The following is a 21,102-nucleotide window of genomic DNA, read 5'->3' on the forward strand; positions in this document are numbered from 1 at the left end:
TTGTATTGTATCTTACTGTATCTTACTGTTGTTTCAAAACATATTAGCTTGTTAGTATTATACTTTTATGACATTGAAGAATATCCAGTAGTGCAGTGCTGGCTCAGTAGATTAGTGGGTTATTGACCACGGGGTTGCTACTGTTGGGCCCTTGAGCATTGTCTTTAACTCTCGCTGCCCTTCTTCTGAGCTATTCTCTCATTTTTAAGTCAGTTCAGGCACTTCAGGGAGTTACATTTTAATTCTGCTAATCTTTATACCCATTGTTTTATATATCAGCTGAAACACCATTCAGAAATATCAAAAATATTTTTCAAATGAATAATTGTTATTTATTTGAATTTTCCATGCAAACATTTTGTATTTATACATTGCAAAAAATATATCTTAGCAAGTGAAATCCTCTTAAATCTAGACTAGTTATCTGATATTTCTCCTTTTTACATTTTTGTTAGAATATTCTAAGATTATTCAACTGATTACCAATTGATTTATTGCTTGTTTTAGGTCATTTATCTGCTGAGAGTGTATTATTCCACTAGCAGATCATTCTGCATGTTTCAAGCAGAATCCCTGAGTTTAGTCCCTGAATGGACACTTTTAGTAGAATACCTTAAACAAGTAAAGTTAGAAATAAGTTAATTAATCTTATAATATTACTAAAATAATCTACAAATGAAAAATATCAGATATTTAGACATCTTTTAAGAGGATTTCACAAGGAAATGAAACACAAGGAATTTTGGATGTTATTTTTTAGAACTTTGTTTGTAATGTTCTGCAGCTTTCTTGCTCATTTTAGAATAATATTCAGTTCAGTTCAAAATTCTGTGCATTTTTTAAAGCTTTTTATAAACTGAGAATGACCCACCATCCAAATAATACATTTGTTTTACTGCTGTACAGAGCTTTAGCCATGGCCTCAGTGCCAACTGGGTAGACATAATATCTGATGGGTAATTAATTCATTTATAGGCATATTTAATGCAGTTATGCCAGTAGCATGTTTATTTTGTAAATCAATTTAGTGGCACTAGCCAGCTTTTACCTAATGTTAAAAAGGAGCTACCAAACACTTTAGCTACCAAGTTCACTAGCCTTGTTGCTAATGCACTAGAAGATTAATAGACCAGATTCATTTTATATTATTAAAAATATTTATTCCAAACATTTGAAATAAATGTTTACATTTTATATGACATAATCATACATCCATTTGTCCTAATTATGTTTTTCTGTTTTAAGTAACTGACATTGTTTTCATGTTCACCTCCCATAGGTCCCAGTGGAACAGCGATCACCATCTCAGGATCTGGTTTTGGCTCAGATGCTGGCCTTGTGTCTGTGAATATAGACGGTGTGCAGTGTAACGTGTCCTCCATCTCAGACACAGTGCTGCAGTGCACTGTGGGTGAACATGCAGGAGGAACCTTCCCAGTCACGCTCTCCCACCAGGTCAAAGGTCTTGCCCGGACTCAGTCAAACTTCACCTACGAGCTGCGACTGACCCAAGTCATACCTAATGAAGGTAGCAAGATTCTCAGAGCTTACTATCTATTTGCATGCTAACTACACACACGCACATATATATACACACATTGCTTCTCAGCCTTTCAGTCTATGGTGATGTACAATAGTATACAGTGACTCTGTTAATCCAGCAACCAGTTCAGTTCAGCCTGTGCTTTGGTACTGCTTGGATTATTCCTGACCATCTGAGAGTTAGAGCTTGGATCTGCATACAGACTTTGGCAAAGAGGCTACACTTCCCAGTCCCTCGTTCTTACATACTTTTTTTTTAACCGATGATATTTGAATCTTCAGTTGTTTAGAAATGGCTCCAAGAGACATTTAGGACTACAGTTATCTACAGTGAGCCCCTTGGACCTTTTTTATGTTGGAACAGAGAAGCTACCAGTTGTAGTGAATCATGATCACTGAAAGAAAGTTAGGAAGCCTTTACTTTGGCAAATGAAATCTTCAGCACCACTGAAATAATAACCATCAAACACCTTTAAAAAATAAAAACTCTATGTAGAGTGCATGTACTTTCCATCACAGCCACACCTACTTTTCTTACAATAAGCTTATAGATAGAAATATTAGTTCACTGACAGACACCTTTCCTTTCTAGGAAGCTACGCTGGAGGTGCAGTTGTGGCGGTCCAGGGCACTGGGTTTGACCCATACTCATCGAAAGTTCTCATCTGCAGTAGAGAATGCAACATCAACAGAAATGTGTCCAGTTCCACCACTCTATACTGCGAGGTTCCATCCAACAACGGTATGTATCCTTAAGTTCAAGTAGTGGTTGGTGTTGCGCAACACCACTATCTGCCAGTGAGCTACCACACCTTGTGGGAGACTAGGGTTTGATTTCCAGTCTGGGTGACTATGCTGTGCTACACCAATAAGAGTCCTTGGGCAGGACTCCAAACACTTAATTGGCCCACCTATGTAATTCAAGTAACCTCTGTTACTCTGGAGAAGAGCATTAGCTAAATGCAGTAAATATGAATGTAAATGGAAAGCCTGCTGCAATTTTCCATTATCACCCAGAGTTTTTTTTAACCACCATCAGAAAGGTCTTTGATGACAGCAAAAAATGCTGGGAATGTCTCCATTGTTGTAAGTCATTTGGTGAGAGAAAGAATCAGTCAGAGATGACAGGAGTGTGATAACGGCTGTTCACATGCATGCTCTGTAATGTTCTGTGTGCTAGGAACTCAGACGGAGCAGGCCTGCATGGGGGTGGTGCTGAATAATTTCGGGTCGGCTAACATTATGAACGGCTACACGTACAAAGCCAGTCTGACTCCCGCCATCACGGATGTGTCGCCACGCAGGGGAGGAACAGCTGGAGGCACTGTGCTCACTATCACCGGCTCTGGTTTCAGGTCTGGAATAACTCCAGCTACAAAAAGCTGTTTTGATGAAGAAGGTTCATTATAGCTATTACTAATGAAAGAAAATAACATATGTAGATATTATAGAAACAAAACACTTTTATTCAGACGCTAGTGCAACATTGTCTTTCCAGAATATAAAAAAACTTCTGTCAACACATAGTGATGTCAGTTTGCCAGCAAGTAACAAATGCTTATAGTTTTAGTTTGCATTGATGTGGTCTTTCACTACCTTCAGTGGTTACTTAGAACAGGCAATGGTTCTATATTAGGGGGTAATGGTATGTGTAGTCGTACTGAACTGTCACAGTATGTGATGGCGTGTTGACTCAACATCACTACTGCCGGCCTTGTCCATCATTGCTGATGCAGTGTTAGCTAGCCTGCCATTGGCCTCGCTTAGCAACGGTATCACGGCAGTAACATTGCTACCGTAATGACTGCGGCCCTTGATCAGCCTCACTACAGCTGAAAGCTGAAAAGGCCTTTTTTAGGTCGTTGAAAAGATGGCAAAAAAAAAATATGGCCCTCCGCATCTAAACTTGGTTGCAAAGTAAAAGCTGAAATAGCGTTGTTTTCAGATTGCTTTAGCAACGTCGCATTTACTGTGTTCGTGCTGCAATGGGCAGCGATCCTTTACTGCTGCAAGAGCAGACATCATAAGCGATCATTTCACATGTCTGTTTCTTTTCCAGGCCGTCAATATATCAGCGATTATGTTCAGAAAGACTAGTTTGGATTTGCACACAACGTTATTATCAAATTATTGTGATGGCTATATTGAACCAAATGTAGCTATATGTTGTCCCAAAAGGAGGTACACTTCAGGGTAAATTTTGAACAAATCAGACAGACTAAACACAATTTAGAATAATTTTCACATTTTCCAGATTTAGCTCCAGCAAAACGTCCATATGAGGTCTGGTGCTGGGTGGATGTGGACTGACTTGATAGAGTAATATTACAGGATTTTACACAAATATGACTTGGGTTACACAGCGTATCATCGTCCTGTCTGCTTCTCCAAAGTTGCATAGTGCAGTATCTGGTGTGTTCAGCCCAGAGTAGCAACAATAGCTGCACTATTCACACTATAAGTCAGTGGTGCATGAACATGATTTTAAAGCTGCTATTTTAGGTAAAACAATTATTGGTTTAACACCTGCACTACAATGAAATGTGTCCAGTTCCACCACTCTATACTGCGAGGTTCCATCCAACAACGGTATGTATCCTTAAGTTCAAGTAGTGGTTGGTGTTGCGCAACACCACTATCTGCCAGTAAGCTACCACACCTTGTGGGAGACTAGGGTTTGATTTCCAGTCTGGGTGACTATGCTGTGCTACACCAATAAGAGTCCTTGGGCAGGACTCCAAACACTTAATTGGCCCACCTATGTAATTTAAGTAACCTCTGTTACTCTGGAGAAGAGCATTAGCTAAATGCAGTAAATATGAATGTAAATGGAAAGCCTGCTGCAATTTTCCATTATCACCCAGAGTTTTGTTTTAACCACCATCAGAAAGGTCTTTGATGACAGCAAAAAATGCTGGGAATGTCTCCATTGTTGTAAGTCATTTGGTGAGAGAAAGAATCAGTCAGAGATGACAGGAGTGTGATAACGGCTGTTCGCATGCATGCTCTGTAATGTTCTCTGTGCTTGGAACTCAGACGGAGCAGGCCTGCATGGTGGTGCTGAATAATTTCGGGTCGGCTAACATTATGAACGGCTACACGTACAAAGCCAGTCTGACTCCCTACTCACTACTGCCGGCCTTGTCCATCATTGCTGATGCAGTGTTAGCTAGCCTGCCATTGGCCTCGCTTAACAACGGTATCACAGCAGTAACATTGCTACCGTAATGACTGCGGGCCTTGATCAGCATCACTACAGCCGAAAGCTGAAAAGGTCTTTTTCAGGTTGTTGAAAAGATGGCAAAAAAAATATGTCCCTCTACATCTAAACTGCAAAGTAAAAGCTGAAACGTCGTTGTTTTCAGATTGCTTTAGCAACTTCGCATTTACTGTGTTCATGCTACAATGGGCAGCGATCCTTTACTGCTGCAAGAGCAGACATCATAAGCGATCATTTCACATGTCTGTTTCTTTTCCAGGCCGTCAATATATCAGCGATTATGTTAATTATCAAATTATTGTGATGGCTATATTGAACCAAATGTAGCTATATGTAGTCCCAAAAGGAGGTACACTTCAGGGTAAATTTGGACTATTCACACTATAAGTCAGCATAAGTCTATAAGTCAGTGGTGCATGAACATGATTTTAAAGCTGCTATTTTAGGTAAAAATGCTACACAATTATTGCTTTAACACCTGCACTACATGTCAAAAGTTGCAAAGATGAATACGTTCAGATTCTTACAGATATAAGCATGATCTCTCTTATCACTCACTTTATGAAGGTCTAGAGGGCCCTAAGGGTTTGATACTGGTGCAGGAACTCACTGTTAGTCTTCAGTGTTTTAGTTTTGTCTTGTAGAGTCTTGTAGCTCTAATCAGACTCTGACCTGACCCCCCATATATATGCTTCTGAGGTTTTCTGAAACCAAGTTTCTATAAAGAACCATCTACAAGAGTAGATTTTCATATTTTCATAATAGAAAGAATCATTTAACAAGGAAATGAAACCATTAAATGGTAATATATAGAAAATAGAGGTGTAATGGTACACAAAAATCACGGATTGGTACGGTACGGTACAACATGGAAAAAGAAAACTTATAGTTTGTTCCATCTAGTGTCGTATAGCGCCCCCCTAAGGTACTTAATACAGCCTGTAGTGTGTTAATTAAGCAGTGAAGTGTAAACGTTAGCGTGTTCAATGTGTTTCCACTTAAACCCAGAACGCAGATCCAATCCACAATTACTTTAGATGTGAAAGCAGTTCTGTATCTCTGAGCTTGCCCAGAAATGCATGTGTAAATTGTGTTCTTTAACAGTGGTTAACAGTGGACTGTAGGGGAGCCCAGGAGCAAGAAACAAACAATGCTTGTGTAATGCTGCTTCAAGAACTGTTGATATGAAGCACTGCCCATATGAAAAGCTGTGTAAGAAGAGAAGCATATAAATAAATGCGCCTGTTCTTTGCTTATTTGTCGTGTTACAAACAGTGGTGGGAATATTAGCGTGACGATCGCAGGGTCGGTCTGCGATGTCCAGTCAGTCAACGAGACGCAAGTGATTTGTGTGACCAACGCCCAGCCCAGGTCTCAGCTGACCAAGGTCCGACTGCAGGTTGGAGATAGAGGAATCGCCAAGATGGTAATCTTCAACATTTTCGACCAAGAATAAAAAGACATCAGTGGCCCCTTTCATAATAATTCTCAAACACATCTGTTACATTGAAACTATTCTACACATGACTTTTCAGTACTTCTTCTATTGTGTAAATATTGCCCTGCTATTCTGCCTGTTTATTACAGGATCAGGCTGACTTCTTCTACATTGATGTGTGGTCATCTCGCTATACTTGGGGAGGTGAATCCCCACCTGAGAAAGGAACATTCGCTGTCATCACTAAGGGGCAGACAATCTTACTGGACGTGAGCACACCAGTGTTGAAGATGCTTCTCATCCAAGGTACTGTAGATAGGAAACCAGCATTGGTTTATATCAAAGTATTCAAGAGCTAGGTATTGACATCTAAAAAGTATTTCCCATGGTTCCTCTGTGATTGGATGTCAGATGTCGGTTATGTGGATTTAATGCTGAAAATCAAATATACAGTGGTAATATTTGGTGGAATGATGGAACACATCAAAACACAGCTGAGACAGAGCAAAACGTAATTAGATGCACCTAAAAGGCCTTAAAATAGCATCTTCTTTCTTTCTGAGTTCTGTGATCACATCTTTTTTTTAATCTTCAGGTGGGACGTTGATCTTTGATGAGGCGGATATTGAACTGCAGGCTGAGAACATTCTGATCACAGACGGTGGAGCTCTTCAGATCGGAACAGAGGACAAACCATTCCAGCATAAGGCCATTATCACACTGCACGGCCACCTGCGCTCTCCAGAAATCCCTGTCTACGGGGCTAAAACCCTGGGCATCAGGGAGGGGGTACTTGACCTGCATGGTATGTTTGTTCATCAGATGTTCACAGTGTAGGTCAAATAGTGCTTGATGAAGTTGCAAGTTAGAAGTCGCCAGTTAATACAGTCCATACACACTCTTAAAAATAAAAGCGCTACAAAGGGTTCATTGAGCGATGCCATAGAAGAACCATTTATGGTTTCATAAACATACATTTTTGTAAAAGAGATTTTAAAGGTTTAAATAAGTGTACGCAAAGATACTTTACCAGTGTAAAAGTTCTTTACACGCACATCTCTTTTACGAAAATGGTTCCTTATGAAACCAAAACTGGTTCTTCTATGACATTTCAAAAAGAAGTCCTTGTATTTCTAAAGCTGTATGGAAATTAAGGGGTAATAAAAGCCCCTTTTTAAATGTGTTTTTGTGATGTTACACAAACCAACAAGTTTACAAACAGCTACCTATTTTGCAGGTACCTACTGCAGTTTGCCCCGCCCATATACACTGTTATAGTTCATAGTTCTGTTTCAATCCAGACTAGCTCATTCGCATGTATCAAAACTCTTAGGTTTGCATCCAGGAAATCCACGTTTACTTCATTAGTAGACCTTCAACTAATGTTTTTTCCTCTAAAAAGTCTGTATTAAACCAGGTGTGCTTTCTGTTTTAAACCAGGTATTCCAATTCCTATCCCCTGGACTCGCCTTGCGCAAACCGCTAGCAGTGGCTCTGGGAATCTCACTCTGATGGATGCTGTTACCTGGAGAGTTGGGGATGAAATCGTCATTGCCTCCACAGGGCATAGGTATAAAACTCGCATCACACTAACTTTTCAAATGCTACTGAACCATACGGCAGACTTCCTACACACACTACCTGTCAAAAGTTTTAGATCACCCCTAAATATTTTCAAATACTTCCAATTTACCAATGTGAGAAAGTGCAGTGCCAGGGCTTTTTAGGACAAAACATGGCCTAAATACTACAATGTAAATAAATAAATGAATTGGTCTTTTAGGGAACCAACTTACAGCTGGATTGTAGCAATGAAAGTAAGTTGAGCTTTGAAAATGAATATATACTTTGTCTGTATAAAAGCAGTGTTGGAACAGACTGTGTTATTCTAGACTGTTGCACATTCGCATTGCTATGGTAATGTCTAGAAAAAACGCGGACAGACCATTATAACTCCTAAAGCTCTGGGCTTTCAGTTTAGAGAAATTCCAAATAAGGCCAGAGTGTGGTGAGTACAGTTCCCTACAGTACCCAGTCTGGTATAGGAAAAGTTCTGACCGACTCAAATCCACAACAGCATCAGAAGAAGTTTCTTAAAATCAAAAGCAGCTCAAATGACAACACATTTTAGCTTAGCTTAACACTGGACCAAGTCTCGGAGGAGTGGCAGTAAGAAAGTCATTGCTAAGATGACAAAACAAGACAAGCAGGCTTGCTTGGGCCATGCAGCTCCGCCAGTGGAGTAGTAAGAAAATTGTAAAATGTGTTCTAAGACTTTTGACTAGTAGCGTAGATACAGTGTACATATTTATCGTATATTTATAAAATACAGTAATATAGAGAGTATGACTTTGGCCTCTCAAGAGGCATAATCTAAATTGTCACAGACTGTATCTGGATGTTGTATGTGCGACTGTGACTTTGCAGGCACAGCCAAAGTGAGAATGAGGTGAGAACAATTGCAAATGTGTCAGCTGATGGAAGGACACTCACCCTGACTGAGCCTTTGAAATACACCCACCTGGGAGTGTCTGTCTCACTGCCTGATGGTACTGTATTTGAGGGGAGGGCAGAGGTAGGAGTTCTCACCAGGAACATTGTCGTCCGTGGATCCGTCAACCAAGAGTGGAGTGACCAAATCAAAGCTTGTCCTGATGGGTTTGATACAGGTAGGAGTGCATGTTCCATATAGTTTTTCATCATAATGCAAAAACTACAACTAAAACTGATACTAAATAAAAACAAAATGAAAAAAAATAGAACAATCCTACTCCATACCTAATACTGGTTTGTATGTGATTTTATTGATCCATAGGGGAGTTTGCCACCCAGACTTGTTTCCAAGGGAGATTTGGGGAAGAAGTTGGAAGTGACCAGTTTGGGGGCTGCATTATGTTCCATGCTCCTCGACCCAATGAAAATCTGGCCATTGGCAGAATCGAATACGTTGAGGTACGTGACAGCATCAATTAGGGGTTTTATGCACATTTGAAGGACTGATGGAATGTCATAGTTTAGGCTGTGAAGTTTAAACTGCTACAGGTTGTTTATCGGAGGCTTATCGTTCAGTTATTTGAGTTATATAAGTGTTCTATAATTACTATTAAACGAATATGTGTAGTCATATTCAAGCAAGTAAGAAAGACAGGGTCCACTTAAAGGTCTTGAATACCTTAAGGCTTCAAGTGAGTTTCACTGTATCACCACTCTGTGTCCCTGTTCAGATCTTTAATGCAGGACAGGCATTTCGACTGGGCCGCTACCCCATCCACTGGCACTTGATGGGTGACATTAAGTTCCAGTCGTATGTTCGTGGCTGCGCCATCCACCAAACCTACAACCGTGCCGTCACCATCCACAACACACACCGCTTGCTGGTGGAGCGTAATGTGATCTACGATATCATGGGAGGAGCCTTCTTTATCGAAGATGGCATCGAGACGGGCAACGTCCTGCAGTACAACCTGGCCGTGTTTGTAAAGCAAAGCACCAGTCTGCTGAATGATGATGTGACACCGGCCGGCTACTGGGTCACCAACCCCAACAACACCATCAGACATAATGCTGCGGCAGGAGGAACTCACTTTGGTTTCTGGTACCGTATGCATGACCACCCAGACGGCCCATCCTATGACAGCAAAATCTGCCAAAAGATGGTGCCCCTAGGAGAGTTCTACAACAACACAGTGCACTCACAGGGCTGGTTTGGACTTTGGATCTTCCAGGAGTACTTCCCCGTGCAGCAGGGCACCTGTGGCAGCACCAATCCCCAGCCTGCTGTGTTCCGCAAGCTCACCTCCTGGAATAACGAGAAGGGAGCTGAGTGGGTGAATGTTGGATCCGTACAGTTCAGCGAGTTCCTCATGGTCAACAATGAAAAGGCTGGCGTGGAAACCAAGCGCATCATTCAGGACTATGTAAGTGGCTGGGGGCTGAACGGGGGTGCAGCACTGGTCAACAGCACCTTGGTGGGCCATGTAGACCAACTGGGCCTAGGCAATGATTACTGCACCACCCGAGGGATCATCCTGCCACTGGACGATGGCATGAGCGTCTTCAACACCAAGTTTATGTACTTCGATCGGCCTTCTTGTGCTGCCATTGGGGTGACTACAATAGTTGGAACCTGCAATACCTTTTGTGGAGGCTGGAGTGCCAAGTTCAGCGGCATCCAGTATTACCAGACACCCAATAAGGCTGCCTTCAGATGGGAACATGAGGTGGTTCTTATAGATACTGACGGATCTCTAACAGGTATTCATTGCAGGCTATGACTGATCACAAGATAATGCAGATCTGCAGTACTTATGTTTAAACAAATATTATTAAAGGTAGATTAGGAACATGGCCAATACATCAGTATGAAGTGTTTCTCAGTCCTTTAGAACCAGTTCTCTGCAGAAATGTCTCCTAATGCTCTGCTGACTTAACTTAGCTGCAGAGGTCCAAACCTGCTGTTAGAGCTGCAAAGGGAGACCAACTCCATATTAATGCCTATGGATGGAGTAGGTGTCATTTGTAGGTGTCCCAATACTTTTGTCCATATAGTGTAGATCTTATAGTGTGGGCATTTACTTAATGATGTTAATTAATTACTTAATTTAATTATATAATCCAACTGGAGTCATTTACATGTAAGTACCTCAATCAGTAACTGATGTATTGTTCTAAAAGGTAACCCTGGCTATAAGGTGCTTCCAAAGAGCAACCTGCTGGATCCAGCTCACTGTTCAGACAATGCTACTTGGAGTGTGGGCTTCCCTGGGACAGTGTGTGATAGCACCATAAGCTTTCACCGTCTGGCATTCAACAACCCCTCACCCTCTTCACTTATGTCCAAAGCTGTCATCCTCACCAATGCATACGGTACAGTGCCAATGGGACATAGAACTACCGGGCTGGTATTTACAGAATTTCAAGCAAGCACAATATATGAAAACCACTCTCTGTCTTGTGTTCTAGGTACAAGTGTTGTTCCCTTTTTGGAGAAACTGATTACCCACAAGTTTGGTTGGATGGCACTGGTACCATCTGACCAAACCTACAACTGGTACTTCCGTGATGCCTCCCAGATTACCAACATCTCTTACAGCGCTGTGTTCTACGGCTTCAGGGTAATGTCTTAATAATGATCAGCTACTGTGCATTTTATTAACTGTTGGAGGCAGAAGCCCCCAGGGTAAGATCAGCCAAGACTGAAGCTATAGTTAGAAATAGTTATAAAATATAATAATGTAAAAATATAAAATATATAATGAAGTATAATGGTGTTTAATATTCTAATTTAGTAAACAATGTGTGTTTCTGCCCTTGTTAAACCAGCCTCAAGATTATGTGATTGTGAATCACAACCTGACACAAAGTCCTGACAGATTCTTTATAGTAGACAACAGGAATGGCTCCTCTGTACCCCTGGACCCCGGTATAAATGGAAATGGAGACTGGTATTTTAACAAATCCTCCAACAACCTTTTCTACATGGGTAAAATTTATATTCACTTCTTCCTATGCATATATACACATTCTTATATACAATATCAGTGTCTTTGTTTCAGTCTCTTGCACATCATGTTGCTTTAATGCTACACAGTCATATTCATAATCTACATATGTGTTAGCTGCTATAAGATAATAAAAGCTAGCTGCTTTGGTTTGCTCTGCCCTGCCTGTTCTGCACCGTTTACGGTTGTGAAATGCTGTTTCCACAGTGTCTGGAAGAACAAGTAGCGCTAGTCGGAGGAGGCGCAGTGTTGACAGATCAACAGTAGACATTGGAGTGCAGTTCAGCGTGTATAACTGCTTCTACCCCAACTGTGTCATGCCTCCTACCCCAACTGTGTTTCCTCTGCCTGTGCCTGCCACCCTTGAGCCCATGTCCAGCGGCAGACCTTCTGGCGTCATGTATGTGTCAAACAAGCAGGAAAGAAAACACTACACTCCAGTTCTGATCACTTTAGTTTATCGGCAGATGTGCAGAACATTAAACTATCCTGTGACGCTAATTATCCGTTTAGACATTGTTTATCTAGGTAAAATAAAAAAATGTAATACTTATATGGCTGTTTAGTTTAGTTTAGTATTATGGATAATTTCGGTTGAACTAGGTTAGGCCGTTAAATGTTAATGCAGAAAAGTGTTAAATACTGAAAAAACAACATGTGAAATTTATCTTTTTCTTTGTAGTTATTGGTCCAAGTCAGTTTGGAACTCCACACTAGAGGGCGCCGATGTTGAAATTCCAGCAGGTGTGGTACTCTTTTGCAAAACTCTCTATCTCTCAAAACTTCCTATCCTGCTACTATTTGTTTTTCAATTACCTTTTTGGTTTCTGCAGGCGTTTGGGTCATTTTGGACACTGTGGTCCCGCCATTAAACAAGCTCACAATCATGGGAGTCTTTGAGATTTTGGACACAACAAACAGCACGTCCAAAGCCGTAGTCCTGAATGCCACTTACATCTTTATCCAGGTAAGAATAACAATAGTCATATGATTATTGCTTACAGTCAGTTGAGCATGCAGCATTAACCCACTCATTTGTTATGTATATATTTTAATGGAATCTTTGAGAATGCCTCAATTTGTGTTTATTAAAGATTTGGGAATCTTTGAAGGCATCTGCGTGGTGCAAGTCAGCTGTTATATAGCATTGCTGTCATCCAAAAAACATGTATCTCCAAAATGGGCAAATGGGAAAAAACCTTCTTAGCTTTCAGTGGAAGTCAGTGTACAAATATTGTATTCCAAGTTATATTGGATTATTCCTTGGTCTATTCATCGTGGAATATCCACACATTGTAAAGAACTGTCTGTTTCTAATTATGTTAAAAAATGAAGAGACAAGGTTTTTGCGCAACACCAACAATATTGATGGTGAAAGTTTAATATAGATTCATTCATATTCCTCCCAAAGGGAGGACGTCTGATTGCAGGATGGGCTGACCAGCCCTTCAGAGGAGATCTGCAGATCATTCTAAGGGGAAACCACTTCACCCCTGAATGGCCTCTGCCAGACGGACCAAACCAAGGATCTAAAGTGCTGGGTAAAACATGATTCAGTAGAATGGTTGCAGTCGCTGTTTGGTTAAAGTTGTTTTGTTTAGGTATTATCGGACCCATTATCAGAGAGGTGATCTGTGATACTGCCTTTTAGTGGAAGATGTGATGTGTGAAATTTGATGGGAAAGGCATTCTCTTTCAGGTGTATTTGGTTCTCTAGACCTCTATGGAATGCCACATAATGTGTATCACACTAAACTGGCCAAGACTGCCCCGGCTGGCTCTAACTCTCTCTCGCTTCGTGAGCCTGTGGATTGGCGGGTGAGCAGACACAGCAGTCAGCACTCAGTTTTCAGTAGCCAATGAAACAAAAACATTATAAAAGACTTTCTATGGCGCAGAATTTTTTAATTGCTTGGCGCATTTATACCGAATTTAATAGTGTGTCTTTTTTAATACTTTACAAGTTGTTCTCCAAGCTCGTCTTTATTGTTTTCACCAGGCAGGAGATGCAATTGTGTTGTCCACCACAAGTTATGACCCAGGGCAGACAGAGACTCGCACCATCACAGCAGTCTCAGACAACGGCCTCACACTGACCGTGAATCAGCCGCTCACTTATACACACATTGGTGAGTCCACATGTGTGGGCTACTACTACTACTACTAAGATCATGTTGACATCTCACACGCTTTCTACGCAAGCATTAGAAAGTGACTTGAAAGTCCTGAAAAACCTTGCATCTTCTTTTTGACATTGTTGACTTTTTGCATAATGTGAATCAGGCCATGATTATTCACATTAATGGATGACCAAATGACCAAAGACTTCTGCATGGTACTATTCATAACTCTGCTTCTTACTATAAGTATAACTGTCTCTGTAGGGGAGAGCTACATGGTGGCTGGTACTTCACAGAGCTACAAGCTGGCTGGTGACGTGGGTCTGCTGAGCAGGAATATTAAGATCATTGGGCAGGATTACCCAGAGCTGTTCACTCAGTCTTTCGGAGCCAGGGTGCTGGTTGGGGCCTTCTCTGTGGAAGGAATCAACTACAGAGGTTTGTAGTTTTACCACGATGAGAACAATGCTATTAATACGTAGAAAGGAAATGGTCATTTTATTATGCGAGCTGTTGTTTTTTACAAGCCCTCTACAGTTGGTCTAAATCTAAACTGTTGTTCTGATGATACTGATGATAGGGTTGTCTTACAATTGAATGCCATTAAGTAAATATTAAGATTTTTTTACATTTTATGATTTTAGAATATATAAATCTTTTAAAGACTTTAATAGACTGTTTTCCTTGGTTATTATGGTGCATATAAATTAGAGGTGGGCAAAATGACTAGATTTTATCAAAATGGTGTTAAAGTTTGTTATTGTGATACAAGTGTGCGTATCATGGATATTGTCAGTGTTTAAAGAAAACTGACCAACTGCTCAGTTCATTCCAGAAAGTGTATTTAGTGCTGTTTAACTGGATGAAGTGCAGCAGTGTTTGAATATAAATTACTGTACTTAGTATGGGATAGCATTTGGATAGCATGTTTTAACCTTTTGTTAAGTTTTTAACATTATTCTGCTTTTAATCATAATGCAGAAACTACTATGATTTAGCATATTTTGTGGAGCCCCACTGGGCTCTATTTTAGGGTCTCTGATGTTGACAGTTATTGCAGCTATGAGAACTGCGGGGTGGGTCTATGTACAGGGTTTAAGGAGTTTAAGAAGCATTTGCCTGCGTGTCAAAATCTTGTATCGTAGATATATACTTATATATCTTATATACTTTAAATGTTGTGATATAATATTTTTAGCATGTCACCCTTAATATAAATACATAATACATAGTTTAGGTCAACATAAAGTAGGCTATTTTTTTTTCCATGTCAAATCATGATGCACTTGTAATGTACAGTATATATACAACTGTATTACATAGTAGTATCTATATATAGTATTTACTTGCCTTGTTATATACAACAAATTACAAATTATTACCAGTTTCATTACTGTGAATATGTGATTCTTTTAGGAAAGGCCCAGATAAGAGATGTGGAGTTTTACCATACTGGCCAAGAAGGATGGACAGACTACACTGATCCTCGCTACTCTCTGGCTTTCCTTGACCTTGGAGAAGTACGACAATCACAAAACTCACATTTACAGTTGCTGTTAAAAAGCTACGAGTGATCTGTGTGGGGTTGTTGATGACTATACCTGGTTAAGCAGTTTTATAGAAAGGAATGGTTACAGAAATGGAATTTGTTAGGATGAATAACTTAATAATTTGGATGTGGTATTTTTCCAGGTGGGTCAGAATGAATCTTACATTAAAGGATGTGCCTTCCACCATGGCTTTGCTCCTGCTATTGGAATCTTTGGAACGGATGGATTGAGTGTTGATGATAACGTCATTCATCACACTGTAGGAGAAGGTAACTTTACAAACAAGAGGATGTACCTGTACCTGGATGTAACTGGACCAGGTTTAGTGTACCCTGAAATTTCATGTGATGTCACTGACAGTGTAATAGGAATTCATATAAACACTGCTATGATGTCCGTCCACATTTTTGAGGCCTGTCCAAAAGCCAAGGTGTTAAACAGAATGTTATAACAGAATGAGGCAGGAGTTGAAGCAAAACATGCAAGTACATCCTGTCTGTATATACAAATTGTAAGCAAAGACATTGGATCAGTTACTATATGGTAGTCAAATGAATCAAAAGTATTGGGACACCTGCTAATTCATTGTTTCTTCTGAAATTCTTTTGGAAGTAACTGTCTCTACTGTCCAGGAGCATTGCTGTGAGAATATGATTATATTTAGAGATGAGAGTTAGTGAGGTCAGGATGTTGGATGATCCCCTACCCAACTCATCCCAAAAGTATTGGATGGAGCACCATCATTTGAGAGACCGTCGTGCCACTGCTCCACAGCTCAATGCTGGGGAGCTTTAAAACCCTCTAGCCTACATCTGGCATTAAGCATGGCACCAATAAGTGTGTGTGAATTAGCACATCTGTGCCAGCAATAGGTGCAACTTTAAGAAGCTGAAAGTATTTATTGGAAGGGGTGTTCACAAATAGTTCACCATAAAGTGTAGTTTCAGATGTGAAATGGTCAAAAACCCACAAATGTGAAAAAATAACCATTGTGATAACCATGTCACATGTGAAACAACATGTGACTTTCACCAGTGTTGTTCTCATGTGGTCACATTTGTTTCACGTGTGTTTTTAAGAGATCATCAAAAACCACAAGTTTCTCAATTTATTATAAATTTAAAATAAGCTTGTCTAGCAGGTGCTATAGTAATTTAGGCAGGACAATCTTCAGAGTGAAATCTGAAAATGAAAGCAATGGGAGTCCCATCACTGCATCGTTCTTAGAACCTTGAGTTGAGTTATGTGGCTCATGCAGGAGTTTTCATGCTTAGCTCCTCAGATGATCATGATAATCCCAAAACAAGATAATTGTCTTCTCTAAAGCTAAGAAATCTTATCAGTAAAGCAATGTTCTCTGCACTGGTAGGAATCAGGGTCTGGGGCAGTAACAATGTGGTCCGGAGGAATTTAGTTACTCTGACGCTCTGGCCAGGATCATACAACGGAAGGTCAGAGGCCTTCAACTTCAACTGGAATGCAGCAATTGAGGTGTGTAGATGACAAATGATGACAAATACAGATGCTGATACAGAGCATTTTACACAGCCTAGCTTATATAAGAAAATAAACGTCAAAATCTTTATCTGGGTTTTTTCAAGGCAAATGAGGGAACAAATGTAGTTCTTCAGGGGAACATTGTTGCTGGTTATGAAAGAGTTGGATTCCGAATCGATGGAGAACCATGTCCAGGTAACGTGAGGAAGTAGTTACCCTTTGGAAAAGCACACTGTTTTTTTGCAGTATGTTTTTTTGTACACATGTAATCTTATCTTGATATGTCAACAGGTTATTTCAGTGCTGTAGCCCAGTGGCAGCAGAATGAGGCACATGGGGGTCTGTTTGGCATCTACATGAATAAAGATGGGCTGCCTGGATGTTCTCAAATCCAGGGCTTCACGGTTTGGAGAAGCTATGATTTTGGAATTTACTTCCAGGTATGGAATGGTGCTGCAAGCATGCTTTGCAGTCTGTGCTTCATCATACCCTTATGTAATGAATTCCTATTCTATAAGGTCAAGCTCTACTTTTGATGTATTCCATTATATATTATATTAATTATACATTTAAATTACATTAAATTGTATTAATTATATTCAATTCTGGGCCTGTGTTTCATGGAGGTATAGCATTTTTGTTTTGCATTTCAGACTAACCCAGTGATTTACAAATTGTTGTGATCTCATCATCAGGTTCCTATGAGCATGATCGTTTCTAACGTGACTCTTGTCGATAATGGCATGGGAGTCACATCATTAATCTACGCACCCCCATCAGTCTCCCATGAATACTCTAACAAAAGTGTACTAATACAGGTAAGAAGTTAAATAACATAATTCTACATCTTGTCACAATATACATTAGCAGACTTCTAGGACTCAAAATGTATATTTGTGTAGATTTGTCTCCTAATGCTTTCTTCTTCACTTTACAGAATGCCTTAATTGTTGGTAGCAGCCCAAACCTCAGCTGCAGTGATGGTATTCCCTTGGATGGTACCAACATGATCCTGAGTTCAAGTGGTAGAGCTCCCCGGCCTCCTAATGGTACAGTTTCACTATAGGATTATGAAACCAAACGTCGAAACCCTCAGTATTCCTACATATCTGATTTATAAGCTTCATGCTGAACAGGCTGATAGTGGCTTGTCTCTGTCCATGACAGGTGGCAGGGCAGGAATCTCTTGGCCAACATTTGAATCAGCTCAGAATGGAGCTCCAGTCAAAGCCCATGATGGACTCATGAGCTACAATGCCATCAGTGGACTCCTGACTGTCACTGGTAAGGTGTCAGATGCATTTAAATATTCTATTATGTGGTTTATGGCTACTGTAGGTAACTGCAGGATTTTTTTTTTCCAGATACCACTTTTGTTGGGTTTAAGAATGTCTGCTCAAGCCAAACAAATTACATGTTCTTGACCAGTCCAAGCAATGAGGACCTACAACACCCTGTGTATGTTCAGAGGATCACCAAGAGTGACAGCACAGAGAACGCTCAAGTGTTCATACATCGACCAGATCTTAGGTAGGTATTGTTGTTGCAAAGCCTTCCTCTCTGCCTTACTTTCTTATCCTCAGTTCAACCTCCTCATGTTCAAACATTACAGTAGATTACAAAAAAAATGCTTTACATTTTACTGTATTAACTCAAAACCAAAACTATATTTTCAGATATGTCTGGACACTCCTGCACTAATGGAATTACATACATAGAGCAATTTGTTAACAAAGGTGTTTGCACAAAACACCTTAAAAAGGTGTTCTGTTGGATTTAGAACTGGTAACTGAAAATACCACTAAAGAACATAATGAACTCATTGTCATGTTCATGAAACCATTTTAAAGGCTGTTGCTTTGTGACATGGTATATTATCATGCTGGAAGTATCCATTAGAAGATGGTCAGATTTTGGATTTACATGGTCAGCTACAATACTTAGGCTGTGGCATTCAAATTCATTCAAATGTGGCATTCAAATGCTTGATTGGTATTAACAAGCCCAAGTGTGCTCGGAAGACACTGGCCACACCATTACACCATCTCAACCAGCCTGGACCATTCATACAAGCCAGGTTGAGTTCATGGATTTAAGATGCTGGTGCCAGATTTTGACCCTACCATCCATATGTGTCAAGATTTATCAGACCATGCTACATTTCTTAAACTGTGCAGTTTTTGTGAGCCTGTGCCTGTTTTGTCTGTCTTAGCTGACAGAAGGGGAATCTGACATGGTCTTCTGCTGTTGTAATAAATTGCTCAATCAATGTAGATACTCCCAAGGCCAACATATCTTTCGCTCTGTCCCAATCAATGATTCTCTTGCTCTCTTCACAGCAAGGTGAACCCATCCGACTGTGTGGATATGGACTGCGATGCAAAGAAGAAGAGTCTGTTGAGTGACCTGGATGGTAGTTTCCTGGGAGCCGTGGGGGCCGTGGTTCCCCAGTCTGAGTATGAGTGGAATGGGGACCCCCGGCATGGGCTGGGAGATTACCGTATCCCCAAAGTTATGCTCACCTACCTCAACGGTAGCCGCATTCCCATAAACCAAATAGCACCAAACAAAGGTGTGTGTGTTTTATTTGTTACTATAGCACCTGCTAGACTGATTTATGTACCAGAAATCAGTAGGAGCACAGTATTCCATACACCGTTTCAGTATTTTCTGCATTTTTAGTGAATATTACTGATTGATTGAGCTATGAAAAAGCATTTTGTTTGGTTCAATTTGGACTAATAAAAGAAAACCCCCAAAAACCTATCCTCAAATCAGAATGGAGAATCAGTATCGTTTATAAACTCTGATATTAATTTAGCATTAAAATATTACAGGCTATGATGTTAGTTTGATGTTTAACATTTAGTCTTGAGTTCAATATTACGTAAAAGGGGGTAAAACTAATCCATCCCCACTGACCATTTGTACGCTATGTGAGTGGCTCCTCGCTACCTACTGGGTTTTAAAGGCAAAACACAATGTGGCTGATCACACAAACAGTTTAAATGGAAAGAGGAACGAAAGGCAATGACACTAGATCTGCATTTGTTGCTGATGTTTGCTTCTGTAGCTTTGGACTAAAGCTACAAGGCTAATGAAGCTAACAAGTTATCAAGGCCTAATCTCATTAGCATAACATTAGCATTGTGCAAAGTCACAAACCTGATATATCACGCATTAGCCAGCACATTTTGTAGAGTTGTTATCTCAAATACACTTCTATCTGAAATCATTTATATTATTAAAATGCAATGGGTGCCTACAAGTTTGTTACTTGTTAGCATCTGTTAGTTAGCTTATGTTACTTACATTTACCCTGTTGCTCAATTGCAAAATAAAAGAAACTAATATAAAATGTCAGACATGTCATGTTTGATGCACCACGTATATATAAATTTGTTAGCCTCCAATAGGGCCATGCACACAGTTCTCTGTGTAAATGACACAGCTAATATGGCATGCAGGTATCATCCGGGACTCTAGCTGCACATATATGAGCACTTGGCAGGCCTACAAGTGCTTTGGGATGAACTACAGGATGCTAGCGATCGAGAGTCTGGACTCAGACACTGAAACCAGGCGTCTCTCTCCCGTTGCTGTGCTGGGAAACGGCTACATTGATCTGCTGAATGGTAAATAATTGGACTATAGATCTATATTCGATTATTTTCAGTTTTTAAAAAAGTATTCTGTTCAGTTGTGTATTTTGGGTTTGCTGTTAGCATGATAACAATATGTCCCATCCTGTCTGTTTGCACAGGCCCCCAGGACCATGGCTGGTGCCTTGGTTACACATGTCAAAAGAGAGTGTCCCTGTTCCATAGCATTGTGGCTACAAACCAGTCCTTTGACATCTTTTTCACCAGTACATCCCCACAGAAACTGAGACTCATGCTTCTTAATGCTAAGCCCACTGAGGTACTATAGCTCACTACCTGTATACGCACATATTCCTTCAAAAAAAGGTGTTTTTAACGTATAGCGGGGAGCACTAATGTTTGTGGTCATTTGTTCCTTATGCTCTTGTCCTAGACTGTTCGGGTTGCTATATTCTACTCAAATCCTCAGCGCTTGGATGTGTATGTCAACAATCTCCTGGTTGCACCAAACAACGCACAGTGGAATCAGGCAAAAACAGACTACACCCTGCTTGAGCCTTCCTATTCTGGTACAGTAACATTCAAAAGGGACTATTCACACACTAATAGGGCATTTTTAGTTGAAATACAAG

The 21,102-nt window shown here is 40.3% G+C and overlaps 1 protein-coding gene across 1 annotated transcript in view; it reads left to right on the forward strand.

Annotated features, from left to right (window-relative positions):
• Window positions 1-21,102, forward strand: part of pkhd1l1.1 (PKHD1 like 1, tandem duplicate 1) — a 58,163-nt gene that overhangs the window by 32,430 nt on the left and 4,631 nt on the right. The window contains exons 39-71 of the mRNA XM_072674623.1: window positions 1,280-1,528; window positions 2,135-2,284; window positions 2,723-2,897; window positions 6,038-6,188; window positions 6,350-6,506; window positions 6,796-7,005; window positions 7,641-7,770; window positions 8,628-8,869; window positions 9,016-9,152; window positions 9,425-10,454; window positions 10,875-11,066; window positions 11,163-11,314; window positions 11,523-11,682; window positions 11,909-12,101; window positions 12,384-12,445; window positions 12,535-12,668; window positions 13,113-13,242; window positions 13,401-13,519; window positions 13,701-13,830; window positions 14,086-14,259; window positions 15,238-15,341; window positions 15,514-15,640; window positions 16,741-16,862; window positions 16,973-17,063; window positions 17,160-17,308; window positions 17,564-17,686; window positions 17,806-17,917; window positions 18,036-18,152; window positions 18,233-18,398; window positions 19,208-19,440; window positions 20,336-20,503; window positions 20,632-20,789; window positions 20,904-21,039. Of these exons, the coding sequence (XP_072530724.1) occupies window positions 1,280-1,528; window positions 2,135-2,284; window positions 2,723-2,897; window positions 6,038-6,188; window positions 6,350-6,506; window positions 6,796-7,005; window positions 7,641-7,770; window positions 8,628-8,869; window positions 9,016-9,152; window positions 9,425-10,454; window positions 10,875-11,066; window positions 11,163-11,314; window positions 11,523-11,682; window positions 11,909-12,101; window positions 12,384-12,445; window positions 12,535-12,668; window positions 13,113-13,242; window positions 13,401-13,519; window positions 13,701-13,830; window positions 14,086-14,259; window positions 15,238-15,341; window positions 15,514-15,640; window positions 16,741-16,862; window positions 16,973-17,063; window positions 17,160-17,308; window positions 17,564-17,686; window positions 17,806-17,917; window positions 18,036-18,152; window positions 18,233-18,398; window positions 19,208-19,440; window positions 20,336-20,503; window positions 20,632-20,789; window positions 20,904-21,039 (5,883 nt within the window). The remainder of the gene's footprint in view (window positions 1-1,279; window positions 1,529-2,134; window positions 2,285-2,722; window positions 2,898-6,037; window positions 6,189-6,349; window positions 6,507-6,795; window positions 7,006-7,640; window positions 7,771-8,627; window positions 8,870-9,015; window positions 9,153-9,424; window positions 10,455-10,874; window positions 11,067-11,162; window positions 11,315-11,522; window positions 11,683-11,908; window positions 12,102-12,383; window positions 12,446-12,534; window positions 12,669-13,112; window positions 13,243-13,400; window positions 13,520-13,700; window positions 13,831-14,085; window positions 14,260-15,237; window positions 15,342-15,513; window positions 15,641-16,740; window positions 16,863-16,972; window positions 17,064-17,159; window positions 17,309-17,563; window positions 17,687-17,805; window positions 17,918-18,035; window positions 18,153-18,232; window positions 18,399-19,207; window positions 19,441-20,335; window positions 20,504-20,631; window positions 20,790-20,903; window positions 21,040-21,102) is intronic.

The sequence above is a fragment of the Salminus brasiliensis genome, chromosome 3 (genome assembly GCF_030463535.1).
Source record: "Salminus brasiliensis chromosome 3, fSalBra1.hap2, whole genome shotgun sequence".
Taxonomy (NCBI): domain Eukaryota; kingdom Metazoa; phylum Chordata; class Actinopteri; order Characiformes; family Bryconidae; genus Salminus; species Salminus brasiliensis.